Raw genomic sequence first — 20,331 nt, forward strand, 5'->3', positions numbered from 1 at the left:
ATCAGATATATTCCAAAGATAGACACAATGGGATAGGTATTTTGTAAGGAGGTATTGCTTGGCTTGGTTCAGTGCAATTACTAAATCATTAATTACCATGGTAACTAACTGAATATCAAGAGAAGGTATTTAAACAATGAACTTGTGAATAGTAGTTGATTCTGAAGAAGTCTCAAGGCATGAGATGAAAGCGCGCTCAATCTGTTTATTTGTTAATAAAAGATATTCGTATACGCTCAGTGTTTCTATCTTTGGAATATAACTGGTGGAGGAAATCCTTTATTGTACCAAACAGTGGAACTTCGTATTTTTTGGTTTGCGGTTGGTTGCAGGTATTGGTTCTTGCCAATACTCATTGGTCAAGTATTAGCTTAGGACAGAGCCCTGTGGGACACCCCGACTATAACCCTCTATTTTCACCTGTCCAGTTGCTGTATGATACTTGCTATGTTCTACTCATAAACCATGCAGCTATTCATCTTATAAAGATTCCAACAATCCACAGATGCTCTAATTTATAAATTGATGCTTTGTGTATAACCCTATCAAAAAGTTATGGTAAACTCTATGTGCATCAAAAGATCACTGTTGCAGTAATGCTGATAAATGTGATGACTCTCAAAGATTTTATGCAGAGTGGGAAGGGGGAGAGGGGCTGAAGTAGTGGCCAGTAACCCTTGAAGAATAATTCTGGCAAATCCAGTTCTGGCCCTAGAGATGGCATTGATCTTGGGATGTTTTGTAAAAGTGTCAGTGGAAGACCAAGTAGCCACCTCTAAAATGGATTTGGAGTCTAGTCCTTTAAAAAGGACCTGCAAAAGCTACATCACTTGTAGAATGAGCTTTGATCCTACTTAAGAGGAGTTTTGTGTAAAATGAAAAGGAGGAGGAGATGACAAGGCTTATCTATCTAGAAATGGTTAGTGTGGATACTAAAGACCTTGTCTTTTACCATCTAAGTAAATGAACAACTGGTCAGGTCTTCTGCTCTTTTACCTTGTCAAAATAAAATCTTAGTTGTCCTGTGGATATCTAGCAAGTGGAGAATTCCTTCAGTTATATTTTGAAGATTGGGAAAATGCGGGAAAGTGAAGAGATTGTTTTAGAGACATTTCACCGACCAATTTAGGCATAAAGAATGGGTTAGTTTTAAGGGATACTCTTGTCTTTATAGAAAACAAGAAACGGGACAGACATCAAGGTTTATAACTCAAACTTTTAGCAGTGGTTAGAGCAACAATAACTGTTCTCAGTGTACAATATTTAAAAAAACTGAGAAAGCTGCCTCAAAGGGTGTTAAAGTCAATTTCTCAGGCACATAATTCTTGTCCCAGGAAGGAGGGACAGATTTTTTTTTTTGGGGGGGGTGGCATGTAGGACACTTTTAGGAATTGCTTGACATCAGAATGTGAAGAAGTGGAACTATGGGAAAACAAGCTAATGATGGCTGAAACATTTACCTTATTGGAACTGTGTGTCATTTCCAAACTGAGCAGCTCACACAACATTGGAGTACAGAGGGTTATCCCACTTCTCTTTTGACACCAAAAAGAAAATCTTCTCCATTTAGATATACAAGATATTCTAGTTGCAGGTTTCACCTTTACAGCCTGTAACATGTCTTAAGAATAAAAGTGCCTAAAAGAAATCAAAAGTTTATCATCCATACCATGAATCTGAGAGTCTTCGGTTTTAGATAAATGCCAGGGTCCTTTTGTTGTGTGAGCAAGTCTATCCTATGGGGCAATGTGTGGTAACTGCTCTTGGCCAGTTGGAAGAGAAGATGGGATCCCTGCTGTCTTAGCCAAAATGGTGGTCACCAAGAGTGTTTTGGGATTGTCATTATGAACTTTCAAAACTTTCTGGAAAAGAGGAAAAGCATAAAGGAATTTCCCTGACAAAAAGAAGGAGTCCATCGTCCAAGGTTTGCGATTTGCCACACATATCAAAGTACTCTCCTAGAATCCAAAATAGGTAAATGGAGGAAGCTTTCACTGGGTCTTTTAAAAATTAATGAAAAAATATTACAGCAAAAGCCTGAAAAGTATAATTATGTAAAGTCTTAGCATAACAGTAGATGCTCTTCTCTGCACTGTTGCATTACTCTTTACAATAGGGATCCCCTGCAAAGGGCAGCCCAATGACCAGTCAGTATACCAAATCCTTTAGATTGTAATGGTGTGCTGTATGTCACACGTGTGCTTCCCACACATGGCGTAGGGTATAACAGGGACATCAGTATATACCATCCTCAGAACTGAAAGGCCACAGTGGGAAAAAGTCCAAGAATACAAGTAGGTAACAAGCACATTCAGAAAGAAAAAGGACTAGGGGTGGAGGGAGGGAGCAAATACTACAACAGTGAAGTGAAGTGCATCTACTGTTATGGTATGATTATACACAACTGTACTATGTCCTTCCATATCACTGCTGCAGTATTCTTTACAACTGGGAGAGTGCAATAGCTCAGGAAGAAGACTGGGAGGAAGGGCCAGCACAGCCATCTAGGAAGCCATGGAGAATGGCTCTAGCAAAGCCAACTTTGGCCCTAGAAATCACATCCAACTTGCAGTGCTTGGTAAAGGTATGCACAGGAGTACAGGAAACAGCCTCAACAATAGAATTATTATCCAAACCCTTGACGAAAGCACCAGAAGAGGACATAGTCCTACTTGGGCATAAAAAGAAAGATTAGTACGAAGGGACATCCTGTCCTTATGTAAAACTAAAAAAAGGGGAACAGCCATAAGGGCTTACAGCTCAGACACCCATCTGGCAGAAGTAAGGGCCAAAGGAAAAACAGTCTTCCAAAAGTACTACTGTAAGGAAGCTGAAGCTGCAGGCTCAAAAGGAGCCAGAGTCAATTTTTCTAAAATAAAATTAAGGTCCCAGGAAGGAGGGACAGGTTTCCTGGGAGGCCTAATGTGAAGGATTCCTTTAAGAAACTGTTTGGCCTCAAATCTACAGGCTAAAGGGGGAGTCAAAGGCAGACAAGCAGATATAACTGTCAGGTGGACCTTAACAGAAGAATGTGGCAACCCAGCATTGAGCAATTCACATAAATAAGAGAGAACCAGAGGAATACCCACAATAAGTGGATCAAGGTTACGAGAAAGACATCAAACGGAAAACCTCTTCCATCTGGATAATTCCTAGTAGTGGGTTTCCTGGTCTCCTGCCATGACCTGAAGCATGCCCTGGGAAAAAGGTGTATGTAGGGGATTAAAACCCTATCACCCACAATGACAGCTGAAGAGTGGACAGGTGGGGATGGATGAGAGATTTCTTGTCCTGTGAGAGTAGGTTCACCCTGTGAGGTAACTTGTGATTGCCCTTGGCAAGATTCAGAAGAGGGAACCAATGTTGTCTGGGCCAAAAAGGAGTCACCAGCAAGATTTTGGAGGTATCCTGTTTTATCTTGAAAAGGACTTTCAGAATGAGAGGAAGGGGAAGGAAGGCATAAAGAAACATCCCCTCTCAAGAAAAAAAAGGGTGTCCACCTTCCTGGCCAGAGGGAATACGACTTTGGCACAAAAAAGAGTTGGCATTTGTTTTGAGAGGAGGCAAATAGATCTACTTGAAGAGTACTCCACTGGTGGACAATGTCCAGAAACACATCCCTGTGAGGCATCCACTCATGGGATTGTGTTTAAGACCTGCTCAGAGAATCTGCCACTATGTTCTTATCAAAGGGAATGTAAACTGCCTGAAGAGTCACCTGATAGTGGATAGCCAGCTCCCAAACCTAAAGGGCTAACCTACATAGGAGATAAGACCTTGTCTCCCCCACCTTGCTTGCTGACATACCACATCACTATGGTATTGTCTGTGAGAATCTTGAGGGGCCCTGAAAGAAAAAGAGAATGAAAAGCCTGAAGAGCCAGTGTAAGAGCGCTCATCTCTGACATTGATGTGGTCTTTTTTTGTCGAAACGACCAAAGGCCCTGCACCTTCAGAGGGCCAAAGGAGCCCCTCAATCCCACGTCTGAGGCATCTGTGAAAAAGTCCCTGCGAGGGGATTGGAGGTTGAAAAGGAAGTCCTAGGTTGAGGGATGACTGATGAATCCACCACTGAAGTTCTAGCTCAAGACACGGAAGAAAAGGGACTACAAAATCTAAAGGAAGAGAAAGTTGAAGCCAAACTGACTTTAGAAACCACTGAAGCTTTCTTACGTGGAGCCTGGCTAGAGGGAGCGTAGAAATAGTGGAAACCATGCAACCAAGTGCCCTCAAAAATTCTTTGGCTGTGACTGAAACCAGAGGAAAAAGGGATTGAAAGAAAGCAATGAGAGTTAAGGCCTTGGGAAGAGGCAAGGGTGCCAGCATTGGGACAGTCTGGATCCTGCAACCCAGAAAAACATGATCCTGAGGAGTCAGGAACTCTAGGCTTTGCAAGACAGATACAGTAAGGTGTAGATAACTAAGATAAGATCTCTTTAGAGGAGGTTTGAATAAGCAGGTCATCCAGGTAGGGAAAGACCTGTATCCCCCTTAACCTGCAGAAAGCAATCACAGGAGGGAGGCATTTGGTGATGACCCTTGGAGCACTAGAGATGCCAAAGGGCAAAGCAGGGAACTGAAAATTCCAGGAAGCAGCACAGAAACGTAAAAACTTCCTGAAAATGGGAAGAATACTAATGTGAAAACAAACATCCTTGAGATCCAGGGAAACTAGAAAAGCCTGAAGAAGAAGCAGAGGAAACTATGTTTGAAGGGGCAACAACTGAAAGAAGGGGCCTTCCAAAAGTTGTTTAGTGAAGAGAGATAAAAAATGGTTTTCCAGGTGCCCCTTTCCTGGGGACCAAGAACATCTTGAAATAAAACCCCTTCCCTCCCTCTGAGGAGTTGGAACTTCCTGAACAGTTCCCTGAGCCAACAGGCCCTGAAGCACCTCTGGGAAAAAAAAGGGAAGTTTTCATGAAGAGGCTGAGGAATGCCCAAAAAAGGGGGAAAGACTTCGAAACCATGTAATAACCCTGGCGAATTGTTGAAAGAACCCAGGAGTCTTGGGTGATCTTTAGCTAAACAGGAAGGGATAGACATAGAAAAAGAGGAATGTGACTGAGAAGAACATGGCAAGGGTACTCAGACAGCACCTGGTTTGTCATGAAAAGGAGGCTTCTGAGTAGAAGGAATTTGGGCAGCCTTAGCAGGGGGGGCCTTCTGCCACCCTTTTTACCTTTGGGGGGAGGGTGAGACTGTCTACAGACAAAAGCAAGCTTACTTAGGATAATTCCTCTGAAACTTGGGCACAGGGTAAACAAAAATATGTCTCAACTCCTGTAAGATCTTGCCCTTTTCTTGCAGGGACTTAACTGCACAGCAGCGCCACCAAACAAATGTTTATTACCCAGAGGAGCACCCATCAGTTTAGTCTTGGCATCATCAGGCAAAGGCTGAAGTATGAGCCAGGAATACCTCCTCAAAACAGATCCAAAAGCAGCAGCCCTAGATAAAGCATCAGCTGCAGTATAGCTGCATTTAATGGAATGGCAAGCTACTTGGGAGGACATCCCTAGCAAGGCAAAAGCAGAAGCCTTCCCCTCAGAATCCGGGAGATCTAAAATAGCCTGACAGGTTTGACAGAGAACAACCAAAATGTATTTACTCATGTGTGTCTGATAGCTGACCACTCTAAAGGCCAGGACAGCAGAAGTATACACCTTCTTACCCAGCCTCTCCATGGTTATGCTATCCTTATCAGATGGAAACAACTTAGTGGAAAGCAACACTTTGGAGGGCTTATCAGAAGCAACTGACATAACAGAGGTGTCTGCAGAGGGACACTTAATAAAGAAACTTGCAGTCCTCAAGCACATTATAAAACCTATCATTTTTTTGGGGAGCAGGAGGCTGGGAATCGGAAGCCTGAGAAGCAGTGGAAAAAAGCATCCAGCAAGGCAGCAAGAACAGGAAGAACAGCAGAGGGCCTAGGAGACTCCATTTACAGAATCTCCTAGTACCACTTCTGAATATCAGACCCCAGAGTACAGTTCCATTTGAAAAACTCATCATTCTGGAACTAGTATCACCAAACGAAATCTCATCAAAAGGAAAGACAGGATTGATAGACTCTTCTTCCTCAGAACCATAGTGAAGTGGTGAAGGAATCTGGGAGGATTAAGTAAGGGACTCTTCATCAAAATCATCAGCATCCTCCTCTGAAGAATCTTGCTCCCTGGGTCTCTTAAGAGAGGAAGCCGACGAGGCAGGAACACAAATTCCTTATGTAGGCTTAACAACCATAAGGGCATTAAACAGGCCTTGAGTGAGATGCTGCCATTCACTCTAAGAGTCTTTCAGAGCATGCAAAATATGTTAAGTTTTCTGCTTCTTTTTAAGTGGGACATCAGCCTTGAAAAATTTTGGAGGCTCTGACCCCTGATGACGCTCAATAATGGTAGTCGAAACCTCTTCCCTCAATAAAATCTGAGTAACATCCCTAGACCCTTTGGTAATAACCAGCTGCACTTTCCGTTGTACATCCAAAGTGAACATCTGCAAAACCTCCATGGACATGCGTAGCATCGGATCCATGCCAGCCTGCAAAGCAGTCACAGCAGAGGAATCAGTGAAAGAAACTGGACAATCCTCTGGGATTTTACCAGCCTCAAGAGACGTCCGGTGGTGGCGGTACAGCTGAAGAATCAGACCAAGCTTTCTTGGCTTTTTTCAATGGATGGCTGACCCTTGGGCCGGAAGATCCTACTATGGTATCTTTAGCCAACAGTTTAAGTCACTGATTCTCTAACTAAATTCCAAGGGAAGAAAGCAAACTCCACAACATCTTAGGGATGACAGCTTGACAAATCTCACAAGACATAAGGTCATGGGAAGTGCCTAAACAAAACAAGCACTGCTTGACTGTCTTTACGGGGAATCTGTCTCCCGCACTAGCATTTCCCCTTTTTGGATGACATGAAAAACAACAACTATAAACAAGGCAAAACTAATGTACTAAAATCAAAATACTCCAATGCAGCACTTATCAGAAGGAGGTAAAACCAGCAAATGAACAAGCATTCAGACTGATGATCGAAGATGGTGTTCAGACTGGTGGCAAAAATGTTTTGAGGATGGTACATTCAAACATCACCTTTATGCCCTATGCCATGAGCAAGAAGCATGTGTATGACGTATGGCATGCCCATTACAACATAAAGGGTTTGATATATTGGTCAGACATTGAGCTGTCCTTAGCAGGGGATCCCTATTGTAAAGAATGCTACAACAGTGATATGGAAGGATATCAATGGAGACCAGAGACTGAAATAAAGCTGCTGACTGTTGCACTACAGAAGGCTTCCCTTGAGAAACTGATGGAGAGATCTTTGGTATAAAAGTTCTTGTGAGAAAAGAACAGTTACAGGAGGATCATAAAGATATAGAAGATCCAGTGTATAAGGACCTCTATGTGAAGAGAGAGAAAATTCACTGAGAAAGAAAAGGTATCCTTTAAGATACAGCCTACAAAGCACATGTTAAGCGTTTATATGTCATTTCTCAGAATTCTACTGCATTTGTAGCTACAAGAAGGCTGTGTGTATCTTGAGATGGTAAAATTAGATCCAGCCACAAAATCTGTTTCATCCACCTTTTCCAAATGCAGCTAATCCATTCCAGATGGAAAAAAGTACAGTTGTGTACACTTGCGATGAATTTAGTTGTTAGAGTGTATTCACTGTTGCAGTCATTACACTTGGGTTATCTGCCTGCAGGTAGCCCTCAGCCAGCCTGAATATCAAAGTCTTGGATTCCTGTATCGGATGCTGTCTCTTCTTATTCATAGGTTCATACTAGGCTACCTTGCCCTTTCAGGCTATTTTAAGCCTAGCCTGTTACCCCATGTGAGAATCAAACCCTGCACCTTGTGTTTGTAAGGTAAACACCTTAACCATTAGGCCAATCTTCTTTCATGATGTCAGGTCGTCAGGGGTATAAAACATGCAGCCAACGCCATTACATCAGTTTTTTTTGCCCCAGATGTCAGGTGCCCCCCCCAAATGGAAAGCAATTATATGTTAGGTTACACCTCCAACAAAAAACAAATACACCAGAAAGCTGAAATACACTAATCAAGAAACGTACAGCCAAGAGAAGTTGGGGCTGGAGGGAGGGTAACCAGGACTGCAACAGTGAATACACTCGAACACCTACATTTATGGTAAGTGTACACAACTGTACTATGTTCTTCGTGTTTCACTGTTGCAGTCATTACATTTGGGCTGATTCCCAAAGCTAAGGAAGGGAGGAGGAAGTTAGAGAGCATTAGGACCAGCCCTGCAAAACTGTAGTGGCAAAACCAGCTCTGGATTTAGAAAAAAATAAGCATGTGGTAATGCTTGGTGAAGGTATGTACAGAGCTCCAGGTAGCAGCTTCTAGGATGTCCCTGTTAGGCACACCTCTGAGAAAAGCTGTAGAGGTAGATGCAGCCCTAGTGGAATGTGATCTTATCCCCTGTGGGGTAGGTTTTCCATGGTGCTTACAGCAGAAATGAATGCAATGAGCTATCCACTTAGAAATGGTTTGCTCTGAAATGGCATTCCCCTCTGCCCCTGCAGCAAAGCCCACTAGCAGCTGTTCAGATTTTCTGTGAGGCTTAGTCCTGTCCAAATAAATTCTAAGTTGCCTGCCCACATCCAAAGAGTGCAGTATTTGTTCTCCTTTATCTTGTGGATTTGGGAAAAAAGTAGGCAAATGAATGGACTGATTAAGGGCCACACTAGACACCACCTTGGGCATAAAGGAAGGATTGGTCCTGAGGGACACCCTGTCTGCATGGAAGATGATGAATGGCTCCACTCCCATGAGGGCCTGTAATTCAGACACTTTTTTTGCTGAAGTGATGGCTAGAAGGAAGGCTGTTTTCCAAGAAAGGACTTTCAACTCTGCAGTTGCAACTAGCTCAAAAGGAGGTAGAGCTTTTCCAATACAAAGTTAAGGTCCCAGGCTGGAGTAGGGGCTCTTCTGGGTGGTCTTAAATTTTTGGCCCCTCTGAAGAACTGCTTTAGCAGGAGGAGAGAGAAGAGGGGTGGGTTCAGTATTATAATGAGCTGAAATGGCAGAGGCATGAATTTTAATTGACAAGAAGGAAAGGCCCTTGTGGAACATTTCTGTTAAGTACTGAAGAATATGCAGCAAGCTGGGCACCGTTGTGCCCATCCCCAGAGTCTGGCTCCAGGAACAGTATATTTTCCACTTTTCAGCATAGGGTTTTCTAGTACTAGGCCTCCTTGCCTCCAGAATGACATCTAGCACTTGCTTACTGAGGGATGTTATTGGAGAGCTCAAGGAATTAGCCAGGCTGCAAGGGTCAGGGTTTGAAGTTGAGGGTGCAGAATCTGGCCCACCTTCTGGGACAGCAAGGAAGGGGTCTGAGGCAGGTGCCATGGTTCCAGCTCTGACATACTGCACAAGAGGGGGTACCAGTGTTGCCGTGGCCAGTCTGGTGCAATCAGTATTGTCCTTGGTTTGTCCTGTTTGATCTTTGGCAGAACTTTCGAGAGGAGAGGCAGAGGGGGAAAGGCATAAACTGAGAGGCTTTCCCAGGTGAAGACCAGGGCATCCACTTTCCAAGCTTGACTGTGGGAAGTCCTTGTGCAGAATTTGTCCATTTGGTAGTTCTGAGGGGAGGCAAACAGGTCTACCTCTGGATTCCTCCATTTGTTTCTCAAAAGGTTGAATATCCTTAGTTCCAGTTTCCACTCACGTGGGTCTATGAGATTTCTGCTTAGGGCATCTGCCAGTGAATTTAGCATGCCTGGCAGGAATTGAGCTTGTAGGTGCACTTGGTAGCTCAAGGCTGTGTGTTCCACAGAGGCACGGCTGGTCTGCAGAGAGAGTACAAGTGAGGTCCCCCCTGCTTGTTTATGTACCACATAACAGTAGTGTTGTCTGTCTTTTCCAATAATTGTCCTGGAAGAATGTGGTCCTTGAAGGCTGTCAGGGAATTCTGTACAGCTAACATTTCTTTTTGATTGATGTGCAGGTGCATCTGACTCTGGTTCCATTTGCCCTGAATGCACTGCCCTGCCAAGTGAGCCCCCCATGCATAGTCTGATGCGTCTGTTGTTAGGGTTTGGGTGGCAGGGGGAAGAGTGAATGGGAGCCCCTTGTTGTGGTAGCAGGCCTCTGCCCACCAGAAGAACTCTGTCTTTATGCAAGGAATGATAGGAATTATTGATATCAGGTCCTGAGAATGCTGACACCATAGGCTTTTTAGATACCATTGTAGTTTCCTCATATGCAGTTTTATATATGGAATTAGTAGAATACAAGAGGCCATTAACCTCAGGGCTTGCAGGATTTTCCTTGCAGATAGCTGGGTCTTTGTGGCCAGTAGTTTGAAGTAGGCTGTCAAATAAACTTGTTTCACTGGCATGAGGTAAGCCATCTGGGAAGTTGTGTTCAAGCTTGCTCCCAGGAATACAATTTGTTGGCAGGGTACAAGGTGAGATTTCTTTTCGTTTATGGTGTACCCCAGTGAGGTTAAAAGTTTCTTTACAAATGCCAGATGTTTTAGTAGCATGTCCTGGCTTTCTGCCTGAATTAGACAATTATCCAGGTATGGGTATATTTGAATATTTTTTTGCCTTCAAAATGCAATGACTGGAGCTAGACACTTTGTGAATACCCTGGGAGCAGTAGATAAGCCAAAGGGAACTGCAGAGAATTGACAGTGCATGGAGCCTGCTCTGAAGGGTAGGTATTTCCTGCAAGATTCTCTTATTGGAATGTGCAGGTAAGCTTCCTTTAAGTCTAAGGTTGCCAACCAGGCATCTTTGCCTAGCATAGGAAACAGCTGTTGAAGTGTTAGCATTTTGAATTTTGAGATTACCAAAAATGTGTTTAGAATAGAGAGGTCCAGGACAGGACACCAGGAGCTGTCTTTTCTGGGTACCAGGAAAAGTCTTGAGAAAAACCTTATCCCCTTTCTTCTTCTGGGACAGGTTGAACAGCCCTGATACTTAGAGAAAGAACCTGCTGTTGAGCCTCTGCCCACTGATTTGGGGGTAGATCTGGCCAACCGTTTGGGGTTGGTAAGGTGTGAAAGTGGAATCTGTATCCTTGGAAAACTATATTTAAAACCCATTTGTCCTGGGTAATGAGTTCCCAGTTTTTTGCATGCAGGGCGATCTTTCCCCCAAGGGAGCAGGCAGTTGAGCACAGCTTGGAAGGTTTAAGGTTAAGTCATTGTGACAGTTTTCCATATGGGGGTGTCTTACTACTTCCAGCTTTGGAAGTGGGAGCCCCCCACTACTTAGGCCTGTGAGTACCTTGAGACTGTAGCCTAGGTGGTCTGCTGTTCCTGGGTTTGGACTGAGAAGGCCTGGAAGAGACAGGAAAGGACCAATTCTTAGAAGGCCAATGCCTGCTAAATCTGGGAGGCTGAACTTGCAGGAAATCTTTTAACAGTTTGCATATATTTAGCTTTTTCCTCCATCTTTTTAAGGACTTCTGCTTTGTTGCCAAACAGGCGGTCTTGGTTTAAGGGATCATCTAGTAATTTAGCTTTAACATGATCTGGCAAATTCTGCTCCTTAAGCCAAGCATGCCTTCTAAGCACAGACCCAGTGACAGCAGCCCTGCAAGATGCTTCTAAAGAGTCAAAACCACATTGCAAAGTATGTTTACCAACTTGTTCAGCAGAATGCATTAAATCCTGTTTGTTTTTTTCGGCTTTTCCCGGTTAGGGGTCGCCACAGTGGAACTCTGGTCTGCTAATGATTGGCAGTTTCAGCACAGTCAGGAATCAAAATCATTTTCTGTTTAAGCAGTCCCATAATATGCTACTGATACTTTAACATATGAAACTGGCAGTTTAAGGCCCTAATGGCCAAAGTAGCAGAAGTGTATACCTTCTTACCCAGTCTGCCCAAGGCCCTGGAATCTCTATCAGAGGGGGTAGGGTTTTTGGCAGTAGTAGCCTTAATGTCTTTAGGTCCTTGGGAAATGGTCCCTGGGTCCGCAGTAGGATTCTTGAAGAGGAACTTGTGAGAGTCAGGTACTCTAATACCTGTCAGGCTCCCTGGGAGCTGGAGGTAAAGTGTCTGGGACCAGGCTAGATTCCAAGAAGGCATCATCTACAATGTCCAGGACAGGAGGGATAGCTAAAGGTCTGTGTTGATGGAGGAGTAAGAATTCCCTAGGCCTTTTTTTGGAGCAAGAGTAATCCTGGCTTTCCCAATGGAAATGCTCCCAAAGAGTGTGCAAGGTTTCACCAAAAGAAAAATCTTCTGGAGGGGAAGCAGATGGAATGGAATCCTCTGCATCAGAATCCTCATAGGTAGACAAGGGCAAATCCTGGTAATTAGAAGAAACAGAAATTTCAGAATCCTGATCAGAAGAATCAGAAGGAAAATCAGTTCTAGGTCTTTTAGAGTGTAAAGGCTGGCTTTCCCCAATTAAAGCAATAAGGTCTTCAGCCATTCTTATCATTTGTTTTTTAGGCATATGGGCCTGACCATGTGGTTTGGATGTCGGTTTTCTAGGCGAGGGTCGAGTTTTAGGCCTTGAAGAAGAAGATGGCATCTGTTTGAAATGCAAGTCAGTAGGCCTGAATACACCCTCAGAAGCCGGTGCCTGCACAGCTGTTCCGGACCCATTCAAGGCAGAGACATCCGCAAGTTTCATAGTCGAAGCATCTCGCAGCATACTGGACTCCAAATGGGTTTCAGCAGAGGCCTGCGAATCTGAAGTAGCCGGTATTGGGGGTTGCGAAAGCGCCTCACTGAGTACCGGCGAACTGGCGACTAGCTTAATGGAAGCATCATCGGCAGCTTTGGACCTATCCGGTCTCTCTCTGTCTTTATCGTCACATTTTTTTCGGAATGTCGGTAGTCGGATGGCTTAGTGAAGCCATTTCTGGATAGTTAAACAGAGTACCAAAATAATTTGCTGCAAAAAAGAAACAGATGACGAATAGTCCGGGCGTTGAATGAGGCACAAAACCGACAGCGAGGGACGTCATGGTCTGGGCCTAAGCAAGGAATGCAGTACCACTGAAAACCTTTAAGAGGTATTTGCTTTCCACAGGTAATAAAATTGTTAACTTTTACTGACATCGGTTAAGAGCAAGAAAAAGGATCCCCAACAGGGTACGTAGCTTTTTTGAAGACTTCGGTTCTGAAACTCAAAAACGAAAATTTCAGGAGTCGGCCGACCGGCACTTGCAAACTGCTTCTGCTTCGGGCACCAAGCAGCAAGAAAGACTGATGTAATGACACTGGCTGCATGTTTTATACCCCTGACATCATGGAAGAAGAGACCGCATCCGATGCAGGAATCCAAGACTTTGATATTCAGACCGGCTGAGGGCTACCTGCAGGCAGATAACCCAAATGTAATGACTGCAACAGTGAAACACGAAGATCATCAAGTTTGTTTGTATCTTTCAGCTTTTCCCGGTTAGGGGTCTCCACAGCGGAACTCCGGTCCACTAATGACTGGCAGTTGATTTTTACGTACTGGCTTGCCAGGCCTGCCGCACAACCTTCAATGAAGGTACGTCCATTCATGCATGTCTCCACGCAGAAGACGCTCTAACTGAGAATTGAACCAGACAGTGTCTTACTGTGAGGCGACAATGCTATCGCAGCAACACCACCGCGGGAGACGAAGATCATTAAGTGCATTCCCAAAATCTTTACAAATGCTAGAATAGTTCTGTATGGCAAGTTACAACTTTCACTGTGCATTCCCAAAATCTTTACAAATGCTAGAATAGTTCTGTAAGGCATGTTACGACTTTCACCATGAAATGCAAAAACACACTGCCTTCAGAGACCTACAAAAATACATCTGAGGCACAAAAATTCTTATTTTGATGTGGAACTATTGTCTCTTGTAAAGAAACACAAATATCTACCATCACCTCCATATCTGCTGTAATACCTCCTCTGGCTCCTGGGATACCACAGCCTGGGTGTGTTACAAATACAAATAATAAGCAGCTGCAAGGAGACAGCTGAATGTGAAATCAGTCAGATACTAACTATCATGTGGTTTTACTTCTTCCTTCCAATAATATCTACAAAAACTGCCTATCTTAGCATAAACAGATGACAATTCCTTACAGAAGCCAAACTGTGAGACGAGCTGGAATGTTTGCTTGGAGCGATGGAAGAGATTCCACTTAGTGTGTCATTGCTCTTGCTACTGGGACTCTGCACCCTCCTGCTAGAGTAACCTGCGGGGAGAAAAAAAAAAAAAATGTTAACATCTTTTAGTAACAGCATAAGCAATCTATTGCTTTAATCAAAAGATGAATCAAAATCGATTTATATATCTTTACACATGGATATACACCAAGTTTATAATTTTTCTTTCAACATTCGCTTCCTCTCAGTCTCTACACTCTTTATAAGCTGTTACTGTGCATACAAAATGAAGGTTTAGCTCCCTCACAAGCTCACCCTGTTCCCAGACTGTGTCAGCTTGATTTCACAAGAAAATCTTTCCAACCCCTGGAAAATGGCAGTCTATCTGTCCAAACTTTCATTGTCATTTGTGAATTGCAAAGTTTTTCAAGCCAAGGTGGGCCACATTGCAGCAGCTACTTGTAGCAATTATGCTAATCCAACAAGTGTACTTAGCTATTTGGGAAGCTTCAGCTACCAAAGATAAAGCCTGTTGTTTACTGGTAGGTTCCTCAAGGGAGGACAAAGTCATTTAAAATTGTTGAGAATAGAAAATAAGTATTTAATCATTTGAGCCTAGTAATTCAGAAATCTAAAGGCCAGAATGAAGGACGTATAAACCTTTCTTCCCCAATTTGTCCACTGTCCTGCTGTCTTTATCTGAAGGAAAAGCACTGGCAGCAGGCTTATACACTAACATGAGAAACAAAGAAAGGTCTGCTACAGATTTCTTGCACCGAAATGTCAAGTACAAAGGTACCCTGTACAACCTGTCCAGCCTTATAGGAGCTAGTGTCTGGAGCAGTGGAAGTGGACGCAAAGGCATCTAGAAAAGCCTCCAGACAGGAGCAGAAGAAGGGATGCCTACTTCCAAAAGAGGTATAATATCAATGTTGAACTTCAAAAATCTGTTTAGATCTCCTTCTAAAATGCTTCATCATATTAACAATAGTTTCTCCAAAAGAAGCTTCTTTCACAGGAGAGTCAACAGAACAAGAATTTATCATCATCTGAGGCTACTTGATCTAGTGAATGGATTTGGAATGAATACGTTAAAGAGTACTCATCCGTGTCTGATTTATCCTCTTCATTTTTAGTATGATGAGTAGAAGGAAAAACAGTAATAGCAGTAGCAGTTTGACACTGAAAAAGATGGTGGCCAGAGTGCCATTATGGCCTTAAATAGGACTTGTTAAACATTCAGCCACTCCTTTTCTTTGTATGTCAAGGAAAGGAATGTTTTTAGTTTTTTTTTGTTTCTTTTTTCTAGATGTGACATCGACTTGATGAACTGTGGAGGCTCCAAACCATGTTGAGCGATTCAGGAATTTTCTCTCCATCACGGATCTGCAACATGCCTTTGAGTCCTTTGGAAATTATTAAATGGCGTTTCCCCTTCTCAGTTACTAACAGCTTCAGTAGTTTCAACGTGCGAACCTCAGACACCATACTGGCTTCCAGCAGGGTCACAGCAGTGGAAGTCTGAGAAGGTGTTAGGCATACCACAGGTTCAGAGATCTCTGCAGGTATGTAAGAGTCCTACTTATCAGTCAGGATATCAGGCCTAGGCCCTTTAAACTTTTTCTTTTGAACAGGCATAACATCATGGGTAGAAAGGTCTACCATCTTTGCTTGAGCAGGACACTTAAAGCACAGAGGTTCCAAGAAGTAATTAAGACATGAGAGTCAAGTTCTTAGGATCTTTGGAAGAAAGGACTAACAGGTTGTACAGTTTTTGTAGTCCTGCTCCTCACCTGAACACAGGAAAGGCACTGGAAGGGGAGACGCTTGTGAGGCACTTTCCCCCTCCTAGCTGACATTCAAGAGAGCAAAAACAGCAATACAATTGAGAAAAATTAAGTTTCCCCAATGGGGCATTTATCTGAACTAGTACAAGCCAACAGTACCAATGATCAACAGCGGATAGACAGGTGCAAGACTTGCATTCAGACTGGTGGCATGATAGTCTGAGGATTTATGCCAATACATCCACTTATGTTCCCTTACACCTGTGAGCTTAAGTTACAAATCAGAACTAGGCTCTATGGAAGATTTTTGACTTTGGTACCCCAACCAGACGTTTGGGTTATCCAACAAGATACCGCAAGAGTTTGGAATACTGCAACAATGATCTAAGGAAGGACATTTTTGGGAGACTGATGGCCTGATTCAAAGAAAACTTAAACAACCATGGGCATGAATGAAGAATTTGTTCTGACACTCTATCCTGATAGCAGACCAAATGAGATTTACTTACCAAGGAAGCTCGAAATTCAGATATTTATCTTGCAGATGCCAAAGAAATGCAAACAGTTTTCCACTTTGGTCAAACTTTCAGGTTTATTGAACCTTAAAACTGCCAGAACTGTGGCTTTAAATGGAGACGTGGTTAACTTTTCCAACAGAATGGAGCAACCTGCTTGTGAAGTGATCTCAGATGAAACATTCTATTCAGTGCTATCATAATAGAACAATTTCTGACAGAAGGACCCATGGCTAGGCATAATAAACCAGTCACAAGATGTACCTTGATTACGTAGCACGAATGCCAGAAGCTAGTAACTCAAACATATATTTTGTGGTACAATCCCAGACAGGGTTCTGATAATTGGGTAAGCACCAACTAGGAAACTCCTTCACATATCAACGTAAGATTTTCTAGTAACAGGACTTCTTGCCTTTTTTAGTATGTGCTAAACATCTTCTAAAGAGAAGTGCCTAAAAGGTATCATAACCTAGACACATAATTAAAGGCATTTTAAACTGGGATGTATCAAACTCCCCATCATGTGTGAGTAGCTCTAGATAGTGGGGATGTTTGTGTTAACTGCCTTTGACAAATTTCATAAAAAGAAGGAACCAAAATTACCTGGAACAAGAGTCACCACAAATATTTTTTGAAGAGTCCTTCTTAATCTTCAGAATTACCCCCAATATCAATGGAAAGGATAGAAATGCATATAGAAACATTCCCATGCAAGCGAATTAAGTATCAGTTGTCTGTTTGGAAAGGAGGCCAACAGATCTATCGGAGGTACTCCCCAGAATTGGATCAATACCTGGAAGACCCCACCTCCCACATTCGATTTGCATTCATGAGGGTCTGTACTCATCCTGCTCAGCATGTCTGCCACTATGTTTTCACTCTGATTAAAGTACGATGCTTGGAAGATTAAAGAATGCTGAAGAGCTAACTCCCAAGCTATCACAGACTGCCTGCATAGAGGGTACGACCTTGTGCCTCCTTGCTAGTTGATGTGCCTCATCACTGTGGTGTGGTCTGTAATCATCTGGAGAGGTCCTGCGGATGACAGAGATTAAAATACATGGATCGCAGCACACATCTCTTTTAAAATTATGTGATTTGGTCTGTGTGAAGAATTCCACAGGCCTTGCACCTTTACTCCCATAGGAACTGTCCCCCAAGAAAAACCTGTGGATACTAGTTACAGGTTGAATGAGAGGATGAGGGGAAACCTGTAATTACTTGTACATGTAGTCTCCTCTGGTACAGTTTCTTTTATACAAAGCTCAAGCCTAGTATCTGCAAATCCAGGGAATGCAAGTGTTAGGTCCATGTGTTTTTAAGATAACATTGAATCTTTTTGATATGCATCCTGGCGAGATAAATCATGAACCCCAGGATTCTGAGAAACGCTCAGGCTGAAGTTAGAGAAGGAGAGGAGACACTCAGGAAAGTTTTCAGACTGAAATCAATCGTCTCGTGCATAAAAAACTTTTGCTGCAGTGTGCCTTATTACTCATTCCCTCCAATGGCGTTTTAGAAGTTTGTACCATAATTTCTAATAGGCAGAGCCTAACCTTTTTGACAGAATCAAATCATCTCTTCGTATTTCAAACAAACGTACACATTTCCAGAACCATGGGGTTATGAAAGTGTAAAAGGAAAACTTTTCAGCATAAACTATTTTTATAGTGATAGCATTCTTTAGGTTCTAGATCTTAAACTGGATTGCATACGTCACAGTAATATAAACAACGCTCAGCAACCATTCAACTTGCATGCATACTGTTATCAGCATTTTGTTGATCAAGTCAAGAGCTTTCATATAAGGCAAAGCAGTTCTGTCTGTGCTACTTGCTGGTCAGGATATTCAGAAATACATGAAATTTATGACAATATAAATAAATAGTATAATCTTTTCTACCTGAACTAAACAGAGGTCACACACATCAATACAGTTGTGTTTGCCACTATGCAAGTTTTAAGATGAAATATTTTAATACTCGGTATGTAGCATCATTTTGAAATTATTAATGCAAATATGAACAAGCAATATTTGACACCTGGAGGCAACAGCAGGCTGTAACTGCAGAAACATCTACAGGCCTCACCTGGTTGTAATGCGATATGACACCCTAGACTGGAATCCCAGACTGGTCAGAAGAACCGAAACCTATGTTAGGGACTAAACATCTGGTGAAGACTTTGCAAAGACAAGTCATCTCAATAGGGAAATGAGTGAGTGCCATTCAGTCTGTCATACACAGTGACTGAAGCAGGAACTAACCAAAAGGTAATGCAGAGAACTCTCTATGCAAGCCAGACACAGAAATTCAGAGATATTTTAGGCTTGTGGTTACCATAAAACTTCCCCGGGAAATATGAGATAACAGACTTTGAAGGTTCAACATCTTGAATTTTGGAACTTTCTCATGTTGAATTAGGAAGGAACACTGTAAAACTGATCTCCTAAAGGGATCTTTCTTTGGTACCAGAAACATTCTGGAATAGATATCTTGGCCCCTTTTAATAAATGCAACTGGTTTTATGACTCTCTAGGTAAGAAACATTTGAATAACCTGACAAAAAAAAGATTCTGTTTGGTTCACGGGGGGGGGGGGGGGGGGGACTCCCTGACAGGAAGCTTTTATATTCAGTGCCAAATACATCCGTCTTGAACCACCTTTAACACCCATTAGTCCATCACAATCTTTTCCCAAAGGGAAATGAACAGAAGCAGTTGTTCTTGCAGGTTTTGAGAGAATTTGGGGCAGGAAGGAAGGGGGGGTGTTTGCATAGCCATTCTGAAGTTATAAACTATTCCTTTTTGGAAAGGCTCCAGATTATTACTGTCCCCCTCCTGCCATTGCACTCTTTTGTTGTCGTTTCCCTGTTTAGTCTGAGTAGGTATGAACTGGTTGTTTTGTTTCTTAGGTGTAAAAGAAGATTTGGGAGATCTGAAAGACAGGAGGCTTGAAAAATCTTAGAAACTTCCTGCATTAATTTCCCTCAAATTGTTTGTGGACCTGAGCAGAAGATGGACCAAATAAAAACTTACCTAAAACTGAATACAAAAATGTAGACTTTACATTATCAGAACATTTTAAGACTAGATATTCAGACATACCTTCTCAAAACAGTAGAAGAGGCTCTCTACACAGTATCTGTACAATCCTACATATTCCTTAAGGCATGTTTAGACACTAGAAACATATCCAAAACAATAAGACTGAGACAGGCACTCTCTTCAGGGGAAAGAGTGGTAACTAAATCACTCAAACTGTCTATACAAAAAAGCACAGATTTCCTAATATGGGATTTATAGTTAAGAATTCTATATGCCCTAGTGGTAATAGTGGTGGTGGTGGAGGAGGAAGAGGAAGAAGAAATTCTGATAACAAATCTGTCCCAAAATCTTTCCCTAAATATCTAAAGGAGAAATCTGGGATGATACCATTAACCCGTTAACTGCTGGCACAGCAGACAAACTTGCTGCAGGACAAGAATTAAAAAGAAAAGATAAATGTTAGGATTGACAACGTTTCTCAAATTAACTACCTGCTTTTTGGGGACTGACAGTTGTGAATCAGTTATTGGAGGAAGCAAAATATACCTCTTCCAATGTAGGGACTACAGGATGAATAGGCATAGAATTAATAAGGCAATCCAACCTGCAATATATCAAAAAATATCTTCATTTCAGAGAGGGAGGCTTCCATTTGTTCCCACAGAAACAACTCATTCATCCAGGCAACAATGTGAGAAAAGAGACCTAGCTCCTAAGGATGTTGTGAGGATCAGTTTTCCTCAGCATCAGGCACTGGACTCAAGAATCTGTGGGATATTGTAGCCCTGACTCAGTCTATGCCAAACTCACCTGACCTGCTGTCCTCAGGGATATTGTAATGGACATGATTAACAGGTATTGAAGGCAGTATACCAGGAAA

General features: G+C 42.6%; 1 protein-coding gene across 1 annotated transcript in view; it reads right to left on the reverse strand.

Moving 5' to 3' along the window:
• The window catches only part of MIGA2 (mitoguardin 2), a 1,296,375-nt gene that overhangs the window by 1,012,956 nt on the left and 263,088 nt on the right, over positions 1 to 20,331 (reverse strand). Inside the window, exon 4 of the mRNA XM_044058371.1 lies at positions 14,077 to 14,189. Within this exon, the coding sequence (XP_043914306.1) occupies positions 14,077 to 14,189 (113 nt within the window). The remainder of the gene's footprint in view (positions 1 to 14,076; positions 14,190 to 20,331) is intronic.

The sequence above is a fragment of the Protopterus annectens genome, chromosome 16.part0 (genome assembly GCF_019279795.1).
Source record: "Protopterus annectens isolate FY-2018-M chromosome 16.part0, PAN1.0, whole genome shotgun sequence".
NCBI classification, from domain to species: Eukaryota; Metazoa; Chordata; order Ceratodontiformes; family Protopteridae; genus Protopterus; species Protopterus annectens.